Raw genomic sequence first — 20,989 nt, forward strand, 5'->3', positions numbered from 1 at the left:
TTGAAATTGGGCAAAACACTATTGTATATAATATCAAATCAGACAATTTATCTCATGGTACACTCCTCCATGAGATGAGCTTAACCTTAAGACCTAACAATATTGCTAAATGAAAACAAAAAACAATGCTTTACTTTGCAAAAGAATGATAAATTTTGATCATCAATTCCATGTCATTCTCGTAGATTGTGTTCACTTCGCCTAAGCAATCGATCTCGAATCTTGGATCTGAATTTTGAGGATTGTTGAAAGCAAATCAGTAGATCCTGCATTTATAGAAGAAAATAAAGCCCACCTAGAAAAAAAATTAAATAAACATAGAAGCACACAAATAGTAGATGAAATGATGGCCAAATCATCACCGGCACAAATCATAAAATTGAGTTCCAAATAACTTTCCTAGGCCAGCACTTGCAACCCAGTATTATGTAGTGGTTTATGATTCATAGCTAGTACTGCCAGTCGAAGATTTTAACCAATGAAGCAAGATATAAAAAATAAAATAAAATTGTACATTTGTTAACGTTTCACACCAAAAAGGAAAAGGATAAATCCAAAACTAAAAATTAAAAAGCGATTGAATTGAAGAAACATGCATCTATTTCCATCTCAAGAAGAATTTCCTCCAAATGGCAGCTGTCACAGCAACTGCCTCCTGAACACAATTAAAGGATATATGGGGCCATATATAATTAATTCAACACTATAGCATAAATGAAAGACTTTTCTACCATCAACAGGAAGAGATTAAAAGCCGGTACCGGTTTTCATAATATGTATATGTTTCTTAATTGAATATCAATTGGATTTTTTTTTAATTTAGATTCAATTAGACCGTAATTAGCTGAAAAATAAAAGTTCAACATCCTAATTGCCCAATATAATTGTTAGCTTCTGGTTAGGACAGCAAGCCCTCGACTCAGTATTGGGGACCATGTTTCAGTGTGAGTGGACATTGATTGTCACTGACACCATCCAAAGATAACCATGAATGTACCAAAGATAACCATGAATGTACAGTAAAATAATGATCTAAAATATATACCATAACCAGAAGAATATAAAACAAATGAAAAACAAACCAAGCAAGCTGACTAAATGGCGGTTGTCAGAGATGTCAGGTTTAGCTCTTTCCTTAGAGAGGCCAAGTAAAGACGAAATCAAATTTGAATCATTATTGTGACCTCTTACTTCATTTGCATTTGAGGCACCGCTTGAGACAGTAAGGTTCTTTCCCATTGTAAAATCAGCAAATATCTGCACATGCAGCACACGCGCATCCTTTAATCAACTATAGGTGATTGAAGGCATATGTAGTAGGTCACATGCTTAACCAAAAACAAAATTTTAAAAATTGTCAGTCTTCTCCCAGTCAATTTTATGTGCAAGGCAATGAAGCTTACAAATATGATAACTAAGATTACTAAATGAATTATAGAAGTAAACTAAAAAAATATTTAAACACAGTAAGAAATTACTAACTTTGCTTTCAGATTGCGCTTGCCTTTTACTGTTGACATTACCATTGAGAAGTTGAGAATATATAATATCAACAAATTACCCTCTGCAATTAAAGTATAATCCTATCATCTATATCTCTGCAAAAAGGATATAGTCATCTGTAAAATCTGAAGACATTAATTACTGTATGAAAGCTATGTGTATATATGTGCAGTTTGAATGAAAAACGTACATTGATTGCAAACTTAACTGACTGATGTATAGAGACCATTGTAGAAGATGTTAAGATCAAAGATGATAGATAATAGTGAATTTTCACATAAAGGTAATTATAGATTGGCATCCGTCAGAAGACAGTGAAGATTGCTTTCATTAAAACGCATTAATTATCTGATTTATAAATAAAAAGGACTAAAAGAATCTAAAAAAACAAAATCACAACCTCAGGCGGATTGAATGATGGGCCTAACAATTACGACATCATACTCTTGTAGCACGGCAAAAGTGGACCCCACAGATCCAGCACCCACGCACCTAGATTCTGAGATATCGCTACTGGAAATTGTGAGCCTGCTGAGATATCGCTGAATAACCTAAACCCTAAATCAGATGAGGAAAACAGGCAAAGCCTCCTACATGCACAGATGGCCAATTGGAATTTAGATTTTGAATAAATAATAAAAAAATTGTTAAAAATTGGGCATCAGATTTTTTTTCCCTTTTTTTGAAACATTGATGCCTGCAGGGCATTTATATCAATTCTAAACAACTTCTGTTCCGGTTACATGATTTCACCTACCAGTAATATGATTCTAAAATCTTTGTACCAGTAATATGATTTGTCCTTCCAGTAACATCAATTCCAAAATTACCCTCATATAAAGATTGAGATATCTCATGAGATTGAAAGAAGATCCATAAGTCAGAGCAATTCCATTTTTTTCTTCTATTATCAGACTTTATTGCTCTGACAAACAAAACAGGAAAAAGAAACATATGGTTCCAATTCTTTGGTTTGCTATCATATCATGACATTGCACCTCTGCAATTTAATTTTAGAGGTTCCAATCCCAATTTTTCTGACAAGATAAGACAAACCTAAACCCAAAATTGGTGAGTAATTAATTGCAAAATCAACAAAATCTCGCATGGACTTAAAGTGAAAGAGAGAGAGTTAGGAAAAAACCGCAAACGCTAAATTAGTAAAGCAATCAATTGCCGAATTAACAAAACCTCAATACCTTCGGTTTAGGGAGAGAGCGTGAACGATGCTGTTGCACGGTGTAGGAGGATTGAATGATTGTGTCGTTCGGTGTACAGAAGAAGAAATATGCGAACAGATGAGAGAGATGTGTTGGATGTCGGGGGTGAAGGATTTTTTACATTCCGGTAGCGAAAAGAGGAGGGGAGGAAAGTTCTAGAGATGGGATGGGAAGAAAGAAAATAGGACCTTTAAGATTTTGCAATGAGAAGTGGAAGCAGATAGCGATGGAGGAAGCGGAACAGCTTTACGTCGGAAGGAAATGGGTAGTCGGGGAGTTGTTTTGGAGCGAAGGGAAATGGGTTTCCGTCTGAAGAGGAGAAATTTTACAGGGTGAAGAGCATGATGAGGGGATGGATAGGTGGCGGGGTTGAGAGAAGACAGCAAATTTGTTTTTTTTTTTTTTGAGACTCATTGAGGCTGCATATCGGTTGAGACTTGAGAGAACGCCGAACCCTTGGTAAATCAGCAGGAGCCATTGATCGCGTATCGGAGGGTGATTAAGATGGGTGTTACTGTAGAATGAACAGTAACATCCCATCCAAAATTAATATATTGATAATTTAAAAATTAAATAGACGTCCATAAAATAATAAAAGAAAATTAATATTTATTTATTATCTTTTAAATTTTCATATTTATTTTGTATTCATTAATTTACCTTCAAAGAAAATATTGTATTTTGCTTAAGTGAAAATAAAATAAAATAAAACTTAATTTATAAAATAAATAAATAAAATTACTATTGTCAACAATTATATGCACCATTGCACCGTTTACTTTAATCAAATAAAAATAATAATAATAAAATAAATTTCTGTGTATTTAATAGAATAATCAATGTGGTATTAAATAAGACAGCATTTATTGCTCAATGCCTCGATACGACATTTTGACATTCAGCATCGGCTGATTCCGCTCCATTTTTATAATCGGACAGGACATGTTTCACTGTGAAATACATTATATTTTCAAAATAAAACAGTACAACATTCATACACCAAGTCTATATAATATATTTAAGGATTTAACCTATCTTCTTATTTGTTCTGAGACGCGATTTCCCCAAATCGTTTCTACTGTCATTGCAAAAAAAATCCAAAATTGGCCCGATTGAATCACCGAAACAATGTATTTTTTCTCTAAAAAGAAGAGAATGAGTGAAAATTTGATCAATTTTTTCGATTTCGCTTCAATTTTATCAATTTTCTGTATATAACATATATACCCGAGTTAACTCGGGAAAATTCGGATCGTCTCCGGCCGATTCCGTTCCAACTCGGAATCGGCCGATTTTCCAAACCATCTTACTATACTGGAGTACTGGGATCCTTACCTCAGAGGTATAATAATATTCTGTTAATTAAGAAAACATCATAGTAGTATAACAATATTGAAGTTGTAAATAACATAAGGTGATATCATTTTAAATATTCCAACTAAGTTATGGCCTCCTTGCAAAAATACAGGTAAGGAATTTTGTGGTGATTTATAAGTAAAGCAGGATAATTCTTTACAAACCCGTCATGATATTTTATTTCTATAGAAATTTCGATCAAGGGATGAGAGAAGGGTTGTACAGTTAATGTGGGGTTGTGGAAGTCGCTTTTGAAAACCGTGTTGAGATCTTTAAAAAGCTTGTGCTCTGGTGTGTCGTATCGTCCATCACACATGTCGAGACCTCCAATAAAAGCGGTTACTTTACGGTTGTTTCCACCAGCAGGTGTGTCGACAATCACACACTTCTGATGGTGTGTGAATAGAGTACCCACTACCTGAAACTAAAAAAAAAAAAATTTTACTTCCTAAATATGAATAATAATAAACAAAATTAATACTGAGGCTTTCTTTTCACGTTAATTCTTTGTCATTGGGGATTTCTCACTGCACCGTTGCTTTATTTAAGAATTTCACTTATATGATAACATAATGTTTCACATGTAGTTTATGATATAATTTAATAATTTAATTAGCACATCTCTCATGTAAGGATATGATCTGGGGGCTCACATGTTGTTTGAAAATGCTAAGTTTTGTGCTAGCATATCTTGGTGCCAACACACAATGCACACTTGAATGCTTGAAAAATTTCCTTGTTTCTTCATCAAGCGTATGCATTATGCCATTCTACATTGTTAAAAATTGTGGAAAGAAAATAAAATAAAACCAAAATTATTCGCGTATATCTCTTCAATTTTTCAAATTATCATATATATATATATAATATACTCAACATGCGTTGAAATTGAAGTATACTTTACAGTCAATAAAATAAGGATTTGATTCCCTAAAATGTTAAGAGGAACAAAGCCAAATCTGATATTCTTACATGAAGAAAAGATTAGCTAAGTGTACCGTTTTGAGATAAAATTTATCATGCGAGGTTTTATCATCCCAAATCAGCAACACCACTCTTACTCCCTCCTGTGTCTTAAATTTCAACATCTCTCCTAGAGTCAAGTCACCTCCATTCGGCAATGGGCGTCTCGTTTCACGCACTAATTTCACCGGGTGGTAAACAGACCACCCTACCACATATATCAAATGGTGTGCTTCTAGTATGGCATGGCAAATATCCTCCCAACATTTATTTTGAGCATATATTTTGCACCCATCTAACTCTATCTTAGGCAATGTGTCATCCATCACATGAGCATCTTGGTACAAGGTTACCTACAAATCAGAATCCACAAGTTTGATCAAGTATATGCTATATAATGTAACCTTCAATCTGGGTATATATGGCCTCATAATTATACAAGTATAATAAATATATTCTCAGGTTTACATGTTTTAATTGCCATTACCTTACCGCCTTTTCTTAACGGGAAGTATGCATTGGGCACACCCGAATAGTTTGGACCAGCTCCAACGCCGTTTCCGTACAAACAATTCATGTCTACCGACTTATATTGCAATGATATGTGCAGCTCTGGGCTACTTTGACCAGATTTGACCGGTTCACCCGACTGATTCACCAGGGGAAACCAACTTTTTATTACTTCTCCTGTCATGACCTTTTCAACTGGTACTGAGGCAATACCAATCAATTGCGCACCGAACAAGTCGTTATCTTTTACCTAACAATATGTAGAGAGAAATATGATTAACTAAGGATTACAGCTGGATTTGGAGTTAGTGTCAAGCAATAAATGAAAAAACAAGGAAATTTTATCTCACTGGTACAGTACCACTACCAGACAAGGTACCAATATCCATACTGATACTGGTGGAATATATATTGAACAGTGGTCAGCTTTCTATTTTGCTTTCGGTGGTTACTTTATCTTTCTGTAGTTGATTTTTATTTATTACAGGAACAACAAAAACCGACTGATTCTAGTTAATTTAATGCATGCAAATATTTGTACCAGTGCTTTAATTCTTTACCTGAAATTCAACCGTAGCAGTGGGATGCGCCACATTAACAACAAAATGCTCCTCCCATTTCGGGTTCTCGGAGTTGGGTATAACTCGGGTCTGTGCTACAGTTGCACCTGATAAGCAAACAGATACATATGCGTCACTGGTAATAATATTGTGGACCCCACCTCGCTTCTTTCATAGGTTTCATGCAAGGGGGCTTGCATCCGGAAAAGCACCGCCTCATCCTCTCTGACATTATATCCATGTTTGGTAGGGACCGTGCTTCATGAATCCATATGTCGAGGTCACCATGCAAGACCTTAATGTAAGTAACTGTACAAATTTTTGAGCTTGTACTGGCATCTGTAAAAGTTTCGGTACTGGGACATGGGGTGTGGTTGTCTGGGGTCTTGTCAGATTCTTGGATTTCATTCATTAAATCGGTCGACATGGTGTCAGAACTTTGTTGTTAAATTGTACGGAAGATACTAATGATAGAGATTTTTAATTGCAGCTTTTTATAATTTTTTTGCTGGTTATGGGGTTAGGGACTGAAGATTGCATTAACTCTGCATAGCCAGCAATGAAGATACCTGAAAGGAAGTTCAAAATGTGTTTACTCAATAACATGGCGTAATCATCCGATCAAATACATATGACCCGTCTGGTAAAAACATGATGTATTAGAGCAATTTTCTTTTCTTTTTTCAATAAAAGAAAGAGTAAATCATAATCTTTCATTTTAAAAAGGCATACTACTTAGGCTCACTTTTAATGAAAAAAAAAATCTTAATTAGAAATTAAAGTTTTTCATTTGCTGAATTGGATGAACGAAATCAAAGGAAAACAAAACTGATAGCTGAAATCAGAATACCAGATATAACAATCAAACTGGTTTCTTCATCACTCATTAGTTTCCGAACATATATAAGATTAAACAAGAAAAAAAATTCTGGAAAATAAGACCAATAATATAGAAGAAATTGGAAGTGCAAAAGGAAAATGGGTTTAAATCAATCACCTTCATTAAAGGAGTGCTGACTTGCAGAGAAAATTGAATAATTAAGTTGGGATGATATTTTTTTTTTTCTGTTCTTACTGTTATTTTCTTGAGGTTAAAAGACCATCCCTGCATAATCTGCCAGCATGAGTCGATGAACTTTTTGTTTGCGCCTGGAGCAATAAAAAATTATAGACCCCAAAAATGGAATATTTAAAAAAATTCTATAAAGGCATTTTTTAATCTTCTCTTTTTCTATTTTTACTTATCCAAGACATCAGACCTGAATTACAGGAAAGTTTAACTGTACATAGCCAGCAATGAAGATACCTAAAAGGAAGTTAAAAATGTGTTTACTCAAGAACATGGCGTAACCATCCGATCAAATATATATTACCTGTCCGGTAAGAACATTTTAATGAAAAACAATATCTTAATTAGAAATCAAAGTTCTTCATTTGCCGAATTGGACCAGAAGTTACAAAAATATTCTGGATGAGTCTCTTAATAATTAAATGAAAACTTATTTTTTTCCAAATAAAGTATTAGGACATTTGATCAATAATATCAAAGGAAAACAAAACTGATAGCTGAAATCAGAATACCAGATATAACAATCAAACAAGAAAACTGGTTTCTTCATTGCTCATCGGACATAATATTAAGCAAGAAAAAAAATCTACAAAATAAAAGATGAAATTGGAAAGTGTAAAAAGAAAATGGGTTTAAATCAATCACCTTCAATAAAGGAGTGCTGACTTGCAGAGAAAATTGAAAAATTAAGATGGGATGATAATTTTTTTTATTTATTTTCTGTTCTTACTGTTATTTTCTTGAGGTTAAAAGACCATCCCTGCATAATCTGCCAGCATGAGTCGATGAACTTTTTGTTTGCACCTGGAGCAATAAAAATTTATAGACTCCAAAAATGGAATATTTAAAAAATTATAAAAAGGCATTTTTTAATCTTCTCTTTTTCTATTTTTACTTATCCAAGACATCAGACCTGAATTACAGGAAAGTTTAACTGTAAAAACAATGCAATTATGTTTGTAATTTATTAATGACCAGTGTAATTTAATTTGTCAGGTACATTTTTAAATTGTGTATCCTCTATATATTTTGTCTTAGTTATGAAATCGCACATTAAATATTAGGAATATTTTTCTATTTCTTATTTATCTTATTCACCTTTCAGCTCTTGCAACTATTTCTTATTTATCCTTATGTAGTAAATTTCATATTAATTCTGGTTAAATTATTTAAAAAAATCTTATTTACCACTAATTAAGATTATCAAACTACAAAAATTTCTTTTCTAAAATTACCTCTTCTTTTCATCTAGCTAGCATAGAAAGTCAAAATTACATTTCTTTCATTATTTTATTTTTTCCCACCAACTTTAAATTGATCAAATCTACTCATCCTAAGTCGCTGTCTCAGCAATTTCAGAGACTCCCTCAATCTGGAATGAGTAACAATGCTCAGATTTTACACAATAATCCAAAACTAAGACCGGAATCTTGAAATGAGCAACAATGCTCAGATTGTTTAAGGAGTGAGTTTTTTGGGACAGTTATCAGAATAAAAAAAATGAAAAAGAAAAACTCAAAATGATGAAAAAGAAAAGGAAACATAAAATAAAGCAACTGACAAATGATGATGTAAGAAATAGAGCAACAAAACATCAGTTATAACACAAACACAATACCCACTCGCTACACGGAATTATACAACTGAAAATCATGTATGTTAATGATGAAAAGTACCAAATTATTGTTCTCATTTTTTCTTCAAATTTTTGTGGGAAACACAATAAACATCGATATTGCAAAAGTTTCTTCACAATTTCTTTGAATTTAATTTCAGCACTCAGCAAAGGAGCTCTAATTAGTATACCAAACTGACATATGAGGAGGGAAATATAACTGCTACAATTCTCATGAGTGAATAGTAACCGTACAATCCCTCCTTTTCCGAATCCAACGGTCTATTTTCTGGAGAACGAATCTCAAAGCAACTTTTTTCAGAACTTTTATGTGCACACATCTCGAAACAATTCAACGGTTAGATTCGCAAAAGAAGAGATTGTAGGGTTACTATTCACTCGTGAGGTATGAAATCGCAATTGTTGAAGCTTTTGGGACCGATAATAAAATCTGAGGTAGTCACTACCTCGTTTTCAAAAAAAAAAATCTGAGGGGAAAAATTGCAAAATTACCTATAAGTTTCTTGGGCACTTAGCAATGGTAGCATGCCTGCAGCTTCTGATTGGGTATGAAATATGAAATACCCACTTTCCTAGGGTTCTTTCTGGAATAATCTAAATGTTTGGTGTTCTTTTCCAGCACAACGTCTATCCTTGAGAACAAAAGAAAAAACAATAATTTGGTGTATGTTTACAGGTAACAAGGCATGAAATAAATTGTCCTCACATGTCCAAACAGAATATCAACAAGTAATTTCCCAAAAATTACTCAATCATATTAAGTATAGAATTACTGTGGTGGGCCCACCTAATTTTGCTTTTAAGACAAAATTTTTGAGATTTCCACATCCTGATGGGCATGGGCTCACCTAACTTTTATCACCTAATGAAATAGAAATAGAAAAAGAAAAAGAAAACATGAAGAAAAGAACCAACAATAATGCGGTTTGCTGCTGGTCGCACCTAATTTTTTTCACACAAAATCAAACTCAAAGAATACGTACGAAACACCAAATAGAGTAGTACAAATGATCCACCGATCAGAGATAAGCGCACTCATGGATAAAAAATTGACAATTGACAAATGATGAAAGAAATAGAACGAAACATCAGTTGTTATACAATCACAATACCCAACCCCCTATACAGAAAATAAACATTTCATCAATGAAATCAAAGGAAAAAGAAACTGAATACTGAAATCAGAATACCAAAGATAACAATCAAACAAGAAAACTGGTTTCTTCATTGCTCATCAGTTTTACATGAACCTCGTCTTGGATATCAGGTTTCTGTTTCTTTGCAACCGGGCCAGGCATGAAACCGTCCAAATCAGGCCCCAAAAGCCCAGTTCCATCTCTTCCTTCATTGGATAAGTGAACCGTAACTTAGGGGTGTAAACGGATCGGATAGTGCATGGTAAAACCATATCGGTATCCTCTTTTATTTTTTAGATACGGATACATATTGGATATTAGATGGATACAAATCGGAATTATATATTTTTTTTATAATGATAAATAACATAATTTTTGTCATAATATATACAATATTACATGATCTAATATGGAAAACATAAAGTTCCAAAAAAATTTTAAAAATGTAAAATTTGGTCTCCAAGCAAATCTGATATGAAGAACATGTTGAGCGCTTTAGATCGATTGTTTGGACTTTGAAAACATAAAAAATGACTTATAAGCATTCTTATGTAAGAAGAGTAGCCAAGCTTTATATATATAATACATAAATTTTTCTAAATAATTGATAGATTTAATTTTTTGGTTTGAATAATATTTAGAAATATATATACATTAAAGTTTGACGTACGATACAAACTTACAATTATCATTTTAATTTAATGAATATAAATTTTAAATCCAAACTTTAAAAAAAATATTAAACAAATTTCGACATATATAATAGCTGAAATTTGAAATTCTGATACTGAAAAATGGACGAGACTTCCATATAGCGGCCACTAATTTTTCTCCGAAATTTTTATTAATATCCAAAAAAAATAAAGAATTTAAAAAACTATCCCACTTTTCGAGTTATTTCGAAATCTACCCAAACCACAATTTTTTTTGTGGTTTTGGAATTCCAAACCGCAAAAAAATTTTGTATGTTTTTTCCAAAACTCACTTTCCGCAAAAATTATTTGCAGTTTTGTCTTTTTTTTCAAAACTTTTTTTCTGCAAAAATTATTCGCGGTTTTGTCTTCTTCTTTTTTAAATAGAAAATTTATAATTTATTTATTTTATATATTGAAATATTAAAAATATTAAATATATTTCTTTGAAAATAGATGGAATATTGTGTTATTAATATATTAAATATTGTGTTATATAATATTCCATCTATTTTCGAAGAAATATATTAAATATTTTTAATATTTCAATATAAAAAATAAATAAATTATAATTTTTTCTATTAAAAAAGAAGAAGATAAAATCGCAAATAATTTTTGTGGTAAGGGACTTTAAAAAAAAAACTGCAAATTTTTTATTGCAGAAAGTAGGCCTAATACGGCAAAAAGAATTTACAGTTTGGGTAGATTTCGAAATAAAAATTTGCAGTTTTTTAAATTCTTTATTTTGTTTGGATATTAATAAAATTTTTGGAAATTTTCTTTTCTTTTTCCCAACTAGAAGATTTTACGGCAGCATTTAAAATTGAGCACTCCTAAATTCCGGATTTTCCTCTAATATTAGTTTTTTTCTAGAAGTATAATTTTATATTTAATAGAATAAAAAATCTCGGCAGTTAGAAGCAAATCATTACAATTACCACCATGATACATATCTAGAATATGTTCAAATTAACACAACTAGTCTTTAATTTGTTTTCGTAATAGCTTTTTGTCTCTTGCCTTTGAAATACATATCTAGAACACAGTACCGAAAAAAAATCATTGGAAACATAAATCTTACATTTTGAAAGCATATTCAACAAGTCCAGAATAAAAGTAAACAACAAATACATTAAAAGGAAAATAAAATGATAGCAGTACGGAAAGAAAACCTCCAAAATAAATTAAATTAAATGATCAATTTGGAGGGAACATGTTTGCAGATATCGCGGATCTCATCTGCATGCTCTTTTAATTTCCTGCAGTCTATTACCTTGAGTTCTTTGAGGTTGGACAGGTACTGAAGCCCGAGAGGCATCTCCAGCTTGTCACACGAAGTTAGTGTCACTCCCTTAAGTAGGGGCATGGCACCTGACTTTATCTCCAATTCTTCTAGATTGCCTAGCCTGATAAACTCCAACTCATGTAGCTGTTTGAAGCCTCCAGCTGAACAGCTCATCTTTTGATTCTCTTGTCCGGCCAACCAGAGCCGCCTGAGGTTGCATAGCTTCTCTAGCACTGGTAGTGGATCAACATTGAACTGGAGACTGTTGAGTATAAGCTCTGTGATGTGGATGGGAAACATGCCAACCTGAAGCGACAGCTTGTTTTTAACGGATGGGGACATATCAAGTAGAAACAGAGATTGTAAATGTTGGTAAAATGGAAATCTTTGCATGTTGACTATTTCTAGTGGCACTTGATTGCCACGTAACTGAAGAGAGGTTAGATGCTTCAGTGTCTCAAGCAACTTGGCAAATAAATCCCACGAAAACGAGCTCTTCACTTCGATATCTAAACTGCGCAGATTTGGTAGTTTAGGTAACTGTGCATTCCATGACTCTCGGCTCTTCACACCCGAGAGTGTTTGCAGAGTTTTTAAGTCGGCAGAGGATGAGGGTCCTGAAGTATGCCTCGGTAGCTCCACATGCCGAAGTGTTTTCGCATTCCATATGCATTCAGGTAACTCGCCAACCTCAGTTAGACGTCCGAAATCAAGGGTCTCCACAAATTTCAGACCGTTGATGAACGACTGAAAAAATGTTGTGTGACTGAAACTTGTCCCAACAAGCTTGCAATACCTTAAATGAGTCAGTCCATGAAAACACTCAAAGTTAATTGGGTTATCAGAACGATACCCATGCATGTCACTCAACACCTTAAGCAGCCTTTGCTGAGAGCAATTTGGCAATGGCTTGTCAAAGCACAACAAAGAACGGAGATTTGGATTTGCATGTTTCATCAATTCATCGCAACCCGAGTAATGCACTGCCACACGGCGTGCCTTGGCGACGCTCATCCAATTGTCAGGAGGTTTCGAGCAAATTGTGACAAAGTTATCTTCCTTGGCCTTTTGGATGGCAACTTCACGAAGGAGATCATGTATACGACAACTTGTGATGGAACCAACGTGAGATCTCCTTGATACTTGAACCAAGCTTCTATTGAAAAGAAATTAAAAAATTAAACGAAGTTCTTTGGGTTATAGAAGGTCTATGTAGAACTATATATATATATTTCGCAAAACACTAAATGTGCATATCGTAAACTGAAAAGAAATGTTGAGAAACAAAAAGCAGTCATTGTTACTGTTGTACGGTAAATAAAAGGTATAAAAAAAAGACAATAATTAGCTTATTAAATCTAAGATTCAAGTTTTGTAAAACGTAGGATAATATGTAAAACTAGCTACTGAGTAACAAATGAGTACTCAAATGAGTAGGGGTTTCAATGTGTATGGTACACGTCAGTTGGACACATTTTTATACCCATGCCTATTTGAAATTTGTTTACTCATAAACCTTATCCATTAAATATTAGATGTGAAATAGCTCTTACCATACCCTTATCTAATAAGTTAACAAAAATTTTTTTTTACCCATATCCATATCCGATAAGCTAAGGAAAAAGAATCTTACTCATACCAACCTTATCGAATACGATATAGGTCAAGTAAACGAATAAAAGGGTATCATCGACACCCCAATGAGTGAGCTAACCAATCATATTAAGTACATTTACCAAAATGAGCAATCATGTACTGAAACAAGCAATCCAAACAAAGAAAATAATTGCCAATATTCATGTTGTCGAGACTAATTTTTTATTTTTTTATTTTTTAACAACTTATAGTTATTATAGAGATTATTTTTAATTAGCACAAAAGGATTACCTAATTAAGGGTGCAACGAGGCCTCCCAATAAATACCATTTTATTGCAACAAATATTGATGTAACCTACACCACTATTATTTTACTCCCTGTATTTTTCAAATTAAAACTAAGATGTATAAACCTATCCTTAAATACATAACACAACATTATGTTATCTGATAAATGCAACAAAGAAACATTTTAGGCATGTTTGTTTTAAACTAAATAGTATACTTAATCTATACGAAAAATGTTAGTCAAGAGTAGTGTATTAATTTTGCCTGCCTAGGGCTGCCCCTGCCCTGCCCGCCCGTGCCCTATGCCTGGGGTACCCGTGCCCGAGCCCGGATATAGGTCGAGTAAATGGGTACACGGGTACGGGCAAAAACCGGGCTGGTCAAGATTATTTTGGCAAATACTCGACCCTACCCGGACTGACCATACCCGTACCCGACCATACCTGTACCCGCGTACCCCTGTACCCGTACCCGTGCCCTGCCCCTATACCCGACCCACTTTAATTTAAAAATTAAAATTCAAAATTCCCCCTTCCCTCCACTTTAATTTAAAAATTAAAAAAATTAAAAAAAAATCAGAAAAAAAAACAGAAAAAAAAAACAGAAAAAAAAAACAGAAAAAAAATAGAAAAAAAAATAAACCGGACCGGACCGCCCTGCCCCTCAAAGGTACAACGGGCACGGGTATAGAAAGGGCAGGGCACGATTTTTGAAAAAAATACCCGAGATACCCGACCCGAGATGCCCGTCTACCCGTGATACCCGTGCCCGACCTCTACCTGTGCCCCTACCTGGGTATACCCGGCCCGCCCTACCCCTGCCCGAGTTTAAGCCTCTAGTCAATAGTATGAATTTATTGTGAAAGACCCAATTTAATTTTAAAAGTAAGATATCTTATCACACAAAAAATATAGATAAATAAAAAATAATCAACCGTATCTAGATGAATCTGTAAAAGAATGTTGAACTATGAAAGTATACCTTTGCACTAGATCCTCTAAGAAGATCTCAGCAGTATCCTCCAATGTTCTGGATTCTTCTACTGGTATGAGCCTTTCAGCAACCCACAATTGAAATAATATTTCAACATCGATTTCATGGTCTTCAGGGAAAACCGCTAGGTACATAAAACATGACTTCAAAACAAATGGCAAATCATTGTAGCTGGTGGCTATGATCTCAGTACATTCTCTCCCATCAGTTCCCCAGTTCATAGTGTGCAACATTTTACTCCAAGCAGCATAATTGGCAAGTCTTTTTAATAAAAAACCTCCCAAAACCACCAATGCAAGGGGTAATCCACCACATTTTTTCACAAATTGTTCTCCAAGCTCATACAGATCTTCAGGGTACTCTCTACTCAAATCTCGATTAGGCAGAGCCTTTTTCAGCAAAAGCTCTAAGCTTGCTTTCTCAGTTAAATAGGGAAGTTTATATGGTTCAGCATCACCGATAATGTTTTGGATTCTAGTAGTTATGATTACTCCACTTCCAATCTCATCAGGTAGCACCCCACCAATTTGAGTCCATAGATCACTTGTCCATATATCATCTAAGACAAGAAGGTACTTCTTACCATTAAGTTTTTGGTAAAGCTTTGTCGGTAAATGTTGTTCTCCCCCTTCTAGGTCGTTTGGAAGGAGAGGCTTGACTTGCTCTATTATCTTTCTCAAAATATCCATTAGATTGAACTCCTGAGAGATAGCTACCCATATGTGAACATCAAACAGTCTCTTAACATCATTGCTGTAGAAAAAGAAGTAGATGGTCATCAGTTTTTGAGAGATTGAAATAACATATGATTAATCAATTATTGACACAATTGCTTCATATAATCATATTTACCTATTGTAGACTTTCCGAGCGAGAGTGGTTTTTCCGAGCCCACCAGGTCCCACAATTGAGATGATAGCACGCCTTTTAGTGCTTGTGGAAAGTAACTGCTTTACAATGTCGTCCCTGTGAGGATCGAAGCCGACAACATAAGGATCATCAATGTCAGGTACTATAATTGGCCTGACCGGTATCTTTGGCCGCTCACCACTCCCTTCACCCGAAAAGGTTATTTCATAGTTCTCTCTACTTTGTATGATATCCTGAATTCGTGCCAGGATCTCATTCATCTCACTACCAAGGTTGTGCAAAGCTGGGAGCCTTTTGCGCTTGCCCCACATCCTTTTAGCTGCACCAACAATTCGAGAACTTCCTCTCGGGAGCTCTTTCGAAGGGTTTTCGGGAACCTTCAAGAAATGGGCATTGTCAATAACATCTTCTATGTCGTAAGCAACATCTCTAACTTCATTGACCCAATTTTTCTGCCTCTCATTTAAGGTCTGCATCATGTCGGCATCCTTGAGAAAAGATTTAATCCGACTAAGCTCACGACTCAATGTTTCCACTTGCTTGCCGACGCCTTGTATTTGTAGAACCTCTTTAACAACATCATCCGACAAGTTCTCCAAAACAAAAGTAACTATCCCTTCGGCCATCTTTCAAGTTGCTTCGTCTATTCTTGGCCGTGCAAACTAGGTGAACAATTGTACCAATAAATTCGAGTAAGAATAGTGTTTTGACAAATAAGAGGAAAAAAAACAACCATTAAATTCTTGGCCGTGTATTACTGGTAAGATTTGGAACTGTATATACTGGTTAACTTGTAAGGCTCCAACAATATGGTACTACCTCAACATCATACTAATTAACAGACAGCTAGAGAGAGCGAATGAGCTATTAATTAGTGGGTCTTTTGCTAACAGCGACACGCGCGTTTATAAGATTTCTCAAATATAAATAATTATTCTATCTCTTGTTAGGACTAAGGATTTATAGGATGAACACACATCTTGTTCGATATGAATTTTTGTTTATCCAATAATATAATACTTCGGTTAACAAACGGTGTGATTTGATGACCAAACTGATCGATTTTATCCGAAAATAAACAACTTTTTTATTATTACAATTATGCAATTAATGGACAATATGTACGTTTATCAATATCATTTTTTCTCAAAAAAAAAAATCACACCAGAATATGGTTGTGGAATAGGAATCGGAATCAGTCACTTGACTGTTGATTCGGAATCGGATAAATCGGCCGAAATTGGCTGAATCGGATCAAAAATTCGGATTTTTTTTAGCAAAAGCTTATTTTGTAATATAAAAATAGAAAAAAATGATAAAAAAGTAATTTGTCCAAAAAATTATGTTAAGATAAAATATTACACTCAAATAGTCCACTAATATAATATAATACAAGCATTATAACTAAATTTTTTTTTTTATATTGTCAAAAGCTCTACGACCTAGCTGAATCATCTCGTTTTTCTGTGTATTGAAATAAAAATAGGATATTATTGTACTGATTCAAATAATAAAGACATTAATATGATAACAATCAAATTTGTGCTGATATTACTTAAATAAATAAAACTTATTTTATCTTAAATAAAATAATAATAAACTAATTAATATTTACAGGAGAAATACTTCTTTTTAATTTCAACTTTTATATTTTCATAACAATCGAATTTTTAGGTTAATCCCATACTCCCATCCCTTAATTTAGTCAAAAAAAAAAAACAGTCGAGTGTCAACAACTGTACACAGACACCCTTGTCTCTATTCATTATAACATTACAAATTTACAACAATTCGTTTGAATCATTTATATATAAGAGATGATATGAACATAGTCTACTGTGAAACAATTATATTGTCAAAATATAACAGTACACCTCATGTACACCATGCCTATCTAACATTTTACAATCCTTTAAAGCTTCTTCTCTTCTCTGAGTCGCATCTATTTTCCCCCAATTCTCTTCGACATCCATGGAAAAATACATTGGTTCGATTTAACTATCAAAACAGTTTAATTTGACTCTAAACGAAAGAGAAATAGAGGAAATTTGGCCGATTGTTTCGATTCATCATCAATTTTATCGTTTTGTTTACACATAACTCGCACAATCAAGTCAACTCGGCAAAAATCGACTTAGTCTCCGGCCGATTCCGATCCGACTTGATCAAGTCACCTCGGAATCAGCTGATTTTCCAAACCATTCCAGATCATGGTCTAAGTACATGACTTATAAATAATAGACCTCAATTATCTGTCATCCAAATTTACAACTAATTTTAAAACATTTTTACAATGAAGTACATGCTCTGTAAATAATAGACCACAATTAAATATACAATTACCTAGGTATGGCAATTAATAGGTCGGTCAAATTAATTAAATGACTGAAAAATTTTGTGAGTAATAAATAGGAATCATATCTATGTAAGTTTATTTCTTCAAATGCTTTGACGTTTGATATTCGCTTAACTATTCACTTAATTATTCATTAAAACACGTAAATAAATTTCAAAAAATTTCAATAATAACGTCTATAAGTGTATAATGAATGTGTTTCAATATTTTATTTAGTAAATAATAAAAATAATTATTATATTAATATTATTTCGTTATTTACTTGCTATCATTTCATTATCTGATAACTATAACGTGTGTAAAGATAAAATACCGAATAAAATAATTTGTAACAAATAACTAGGTAAGTACAAGATACGGATCAAGAAATAATACCAATACGGAAATGCTTCCACCCAATGTTATCAGAACCGGACCGGACGTCGACCCGGTAAAGCTTCGGGTCAATGGTTCACTGGTCGGACCGGTGAGTCAATCGGTTCAACCGCTGGTTTCTTAAAACATATATAACTTATTATTCTAAAGTAGTTGTGGATTATCAGGTATCAATTATATTCCTGTACCTCAATACACTGGTTGGTACTTGGTACAGTGTCTGCCTGTATAGTTCTTGAAATCAGCTTGTACATCTATATATGTACTTAATTGGTCAGGGTTGAACTATGAGGGACCAATACCAGGGTATGAAAATCATTGTTATTCTTGAGAGTATTCCGTGCTTTTGGTGTTATTTATTTATAAGAAGATATTTTTCATTTGACAGCACACTAGGGAAACCAAATTTATATTTAAATTTGTCTAGCTATTCATCCGATGAATCGATGACCGATCACTACTCAATAGACTATCACATGACAGATTTTTTTTCCATGAAGTACTTATTTTTTATTTCTCATCCAAATTTACCAAACCAACACCTTCATTGCCCTTATCTCTATCCAATCTGCTATCAAGTTCTCAAATCAGTTTGGTACTTATTTTAGAACTTATATAACTTCAAAAACAGTTGAGTTTCTGGTTTTCTTTACCAGCAAGCTTTAGTAGGGAACTAGACCAAAATGCTCTTTGGTTTGAGCATTTCATCAAACACCTTATATGCATGGATCTATTCAATAAAATTAACTCAAAAATTTCATTAAGTTACTTATATTTCTTGATCCTAGTAGCTTCTTTTGTGATTCGGATTCAAAAGAGGTCTAGAAAAACGAGATTGAGCCACAACTGGTATCGTTTCAAGGATGCACTGTACCAAACGTTGTGGTACCCATCATCACTTGTAGAAGGAGATTTCATTTACCACCGATGAATAGGGAAGAAATTGCAATCGCAGGAGAAGAGATTTGAGAAAGGAGAAAATAAACAAACGATATCGGACGAGTAGAAGGAGATTTACAAGAATCTGTTTTGAACCGGGTTTTACGCTGGTTTAAATCAGCGATTGTTTACAAAAAATCGGGCGGTTTAACCATTTACAAGCGGTTCATTCTCTGAAGCGATCTAACTAAAGAACCGAACCGGACAGGTAACCGGGTCCAGTTTATTCCGGTTGAACCATCCGGTCCGGTCCGGTTCTGATAACACTGCTTCCACCTAAATATAAGGTCTCGTGCTTTGTGTGTATTACTGGAGAAAATTCTCTCCTCTTTCAATCAATCAATCATCAAATAAAAAAGCATCGCTTGGACTTGGAGACCCAACGAAATGTTATGTAAGTTTATTCAAATTTGGTCGGTGAGCTTTTCTCTCTCCTCTTTCTTTTTTATCTAGAACTTTTTGTCTCAATTCATTCTTTATTCCAGTTGGATCAAGAGTTTGAAAGTGCATACAGAATGATATATGTTGTTTGTATTATAATATTTAATTATTTGATAAGTAAAAAATATAATTGATATTACTCACACATTGAGATAATGTTTAATAAATGAAAAGTACATTTTTGTCAGACAAAATTTAAATATTTCGAAAACAAACATTGTTAAAAAATGAGTTAATAGCATCTAATTGTCAGCAACTTCATTGATCAAACCAGTGTTGTAAAAAATGTCCGTTTAAACTGATTAATCGGCTGATTAGTCGTTGGCAGTAACCAAACCGTCATAGATTTTTTCAATTAATTGGCCAATTATTTTTTATTATGACCAATTATTTCCAATTATTTCTGATTAATCACTTGACGGTATTTTGTTCGTCCAATATTTGCATACCGTTATTTACAACACTGGATCAAAGAAACATAAGAAAACAGGAAACTAATTAAACCAAAGCAATTTGCAAGGGATTGAAGTTTCACACGGATAAACCAGAAACGATTCCCTCTCACTCTTGATGTTAATAAATTTATCAATAAAATTTAAAGTCGCAAATACTTACGAGAACAAATCGATGCCTGCTCCTGTTATTTTTCTCACGACCCCTTTGTGCTCCCCCTTCTGTGTATTCTCTCTCTGATTCAGATCTCTCTCTCTCTCTCTTGATAATTGATAGTGGGTGCCAACTACAAGTAGATTAAATTAAACATAACATTGACTCGGCATAGACTTTTGTCTTTTCTTCACATTTCTAACCCATAACAGCACTGTGGACCACTACTTTAAGATGAGCCTTTGCTGACAGTGGGAAAGCCACGTGTACACATAGCGGACAATACCTTTAAAGCTGTACTTCTAAATAAAAGTTTTTAAAAAAATATATACTTAAGTTGAAAGGTAATAAAAAATTGTTACGCTTTATTTAAAAAGAAATTAAAAATCAATTAACAGAAACGCTGCATTTTACAATTAATTTTGTAAAATAATCCTCCGTAATCAACTATATTTCAGTAAATATAAAATATCAGAAATACTTACTTTGAAAAATATTTAAATAAATCATTATCTAATTAACCACTTCTTTAAATATTTTTTTAAAAGCTTCGCAAAAGCTACCAAGTCAAGTGCAGACTGTGCATTTGCCGAA

General features: G+C 33.6%; 2 protein-coding genes and 1 long non-coding RNA gene across 3 annotated transcripts in view; all 3 read right to left on the bottom strand.

Moving 5' to 3' along the window:
- Positions 1 to 3,088, bottom strand: LOC144563942 (uncharacterized). The gene is made up of 4 exons (XR_013514501.1): positions 2,703 to 3,088; positions 1,904 to 2,093; positions 1,483 to 1,598; positions 1 to 1,257 (listed from the first exon to the last, which is right to left on the bottom strand). It is a non-coding gene; the product is annotated as an uncharacterized LOC144563942 (long non-coding RNA).
- Positions 3,089 to 4,161: 1,073 nt separating this feature from the next.
- The window catches only part of LOC144564489 (phospholipase D delta-like), a 39,628-nt gene continuing 22,800 nt past the window's right edge, over positions 4,162 to 20,989 (bottom strand). Inside the window, exons 3-6 of the mRNA XM_078314086.1 lie at positions 5,530 to 5,802; positions 5,078 to 5,395; positions 4,733 to 4,849; positions 4,162 to 4,497 (exon numbers count right to left, since the gene is read on the bottom strand). Coding sequence (XP_078170212.1) covers positions 4,162 to 4,497; positions 4,733 to 4,849; positions 5,078 to 5,395; positions 5,530 to 5,802 — 1,044 coding nt within the window. The remainder of the gene's footprint in view (positions 4,498 to 4,732; positions 4,850 to 5,077; positions 5,396 to 5,529; positions 5,803 to 20,989) is intronic.
- LOC144564729 (putative disease resistance RPP8-like protein 2) lies at positions 11,682 to 20,564 on the bottom strand. The gene is made up of 4 exons (XM_078314327.1): positions 20,405 to 20,564; positions 15,661 to 16,340; positions 14,797 to 15,561; positions 11,682 to 13,086 (listed from the first exon to the last, which is right to left on the bottom strand). Exons 2-4 carry the CDS (start codon positions 16,302 to 16,304, stop codon positions 11,835 to 11,837), a joined length of 2,661 nt encoding a protein of 886 aa, XP_078170453.1. The 5' UTR covers positions 16,305 to 16,340; positions 20,405 to 20,564; the 3' UTR covers positions 11,682 to 11,834.

Source organism: Carex rostrata, chromosome 13, assembly GCF_964058835.1.
Source record: "Carex rostrata chromosome 13, lpCarRost1.2, whole genome shotgun sequence".
Lineage (NCBI taxonomy): Eukaryota > Viridiplantae > Streptophyta > Magnoliopsida > Poales > Cyperaceae > Carex > Carex rostrata.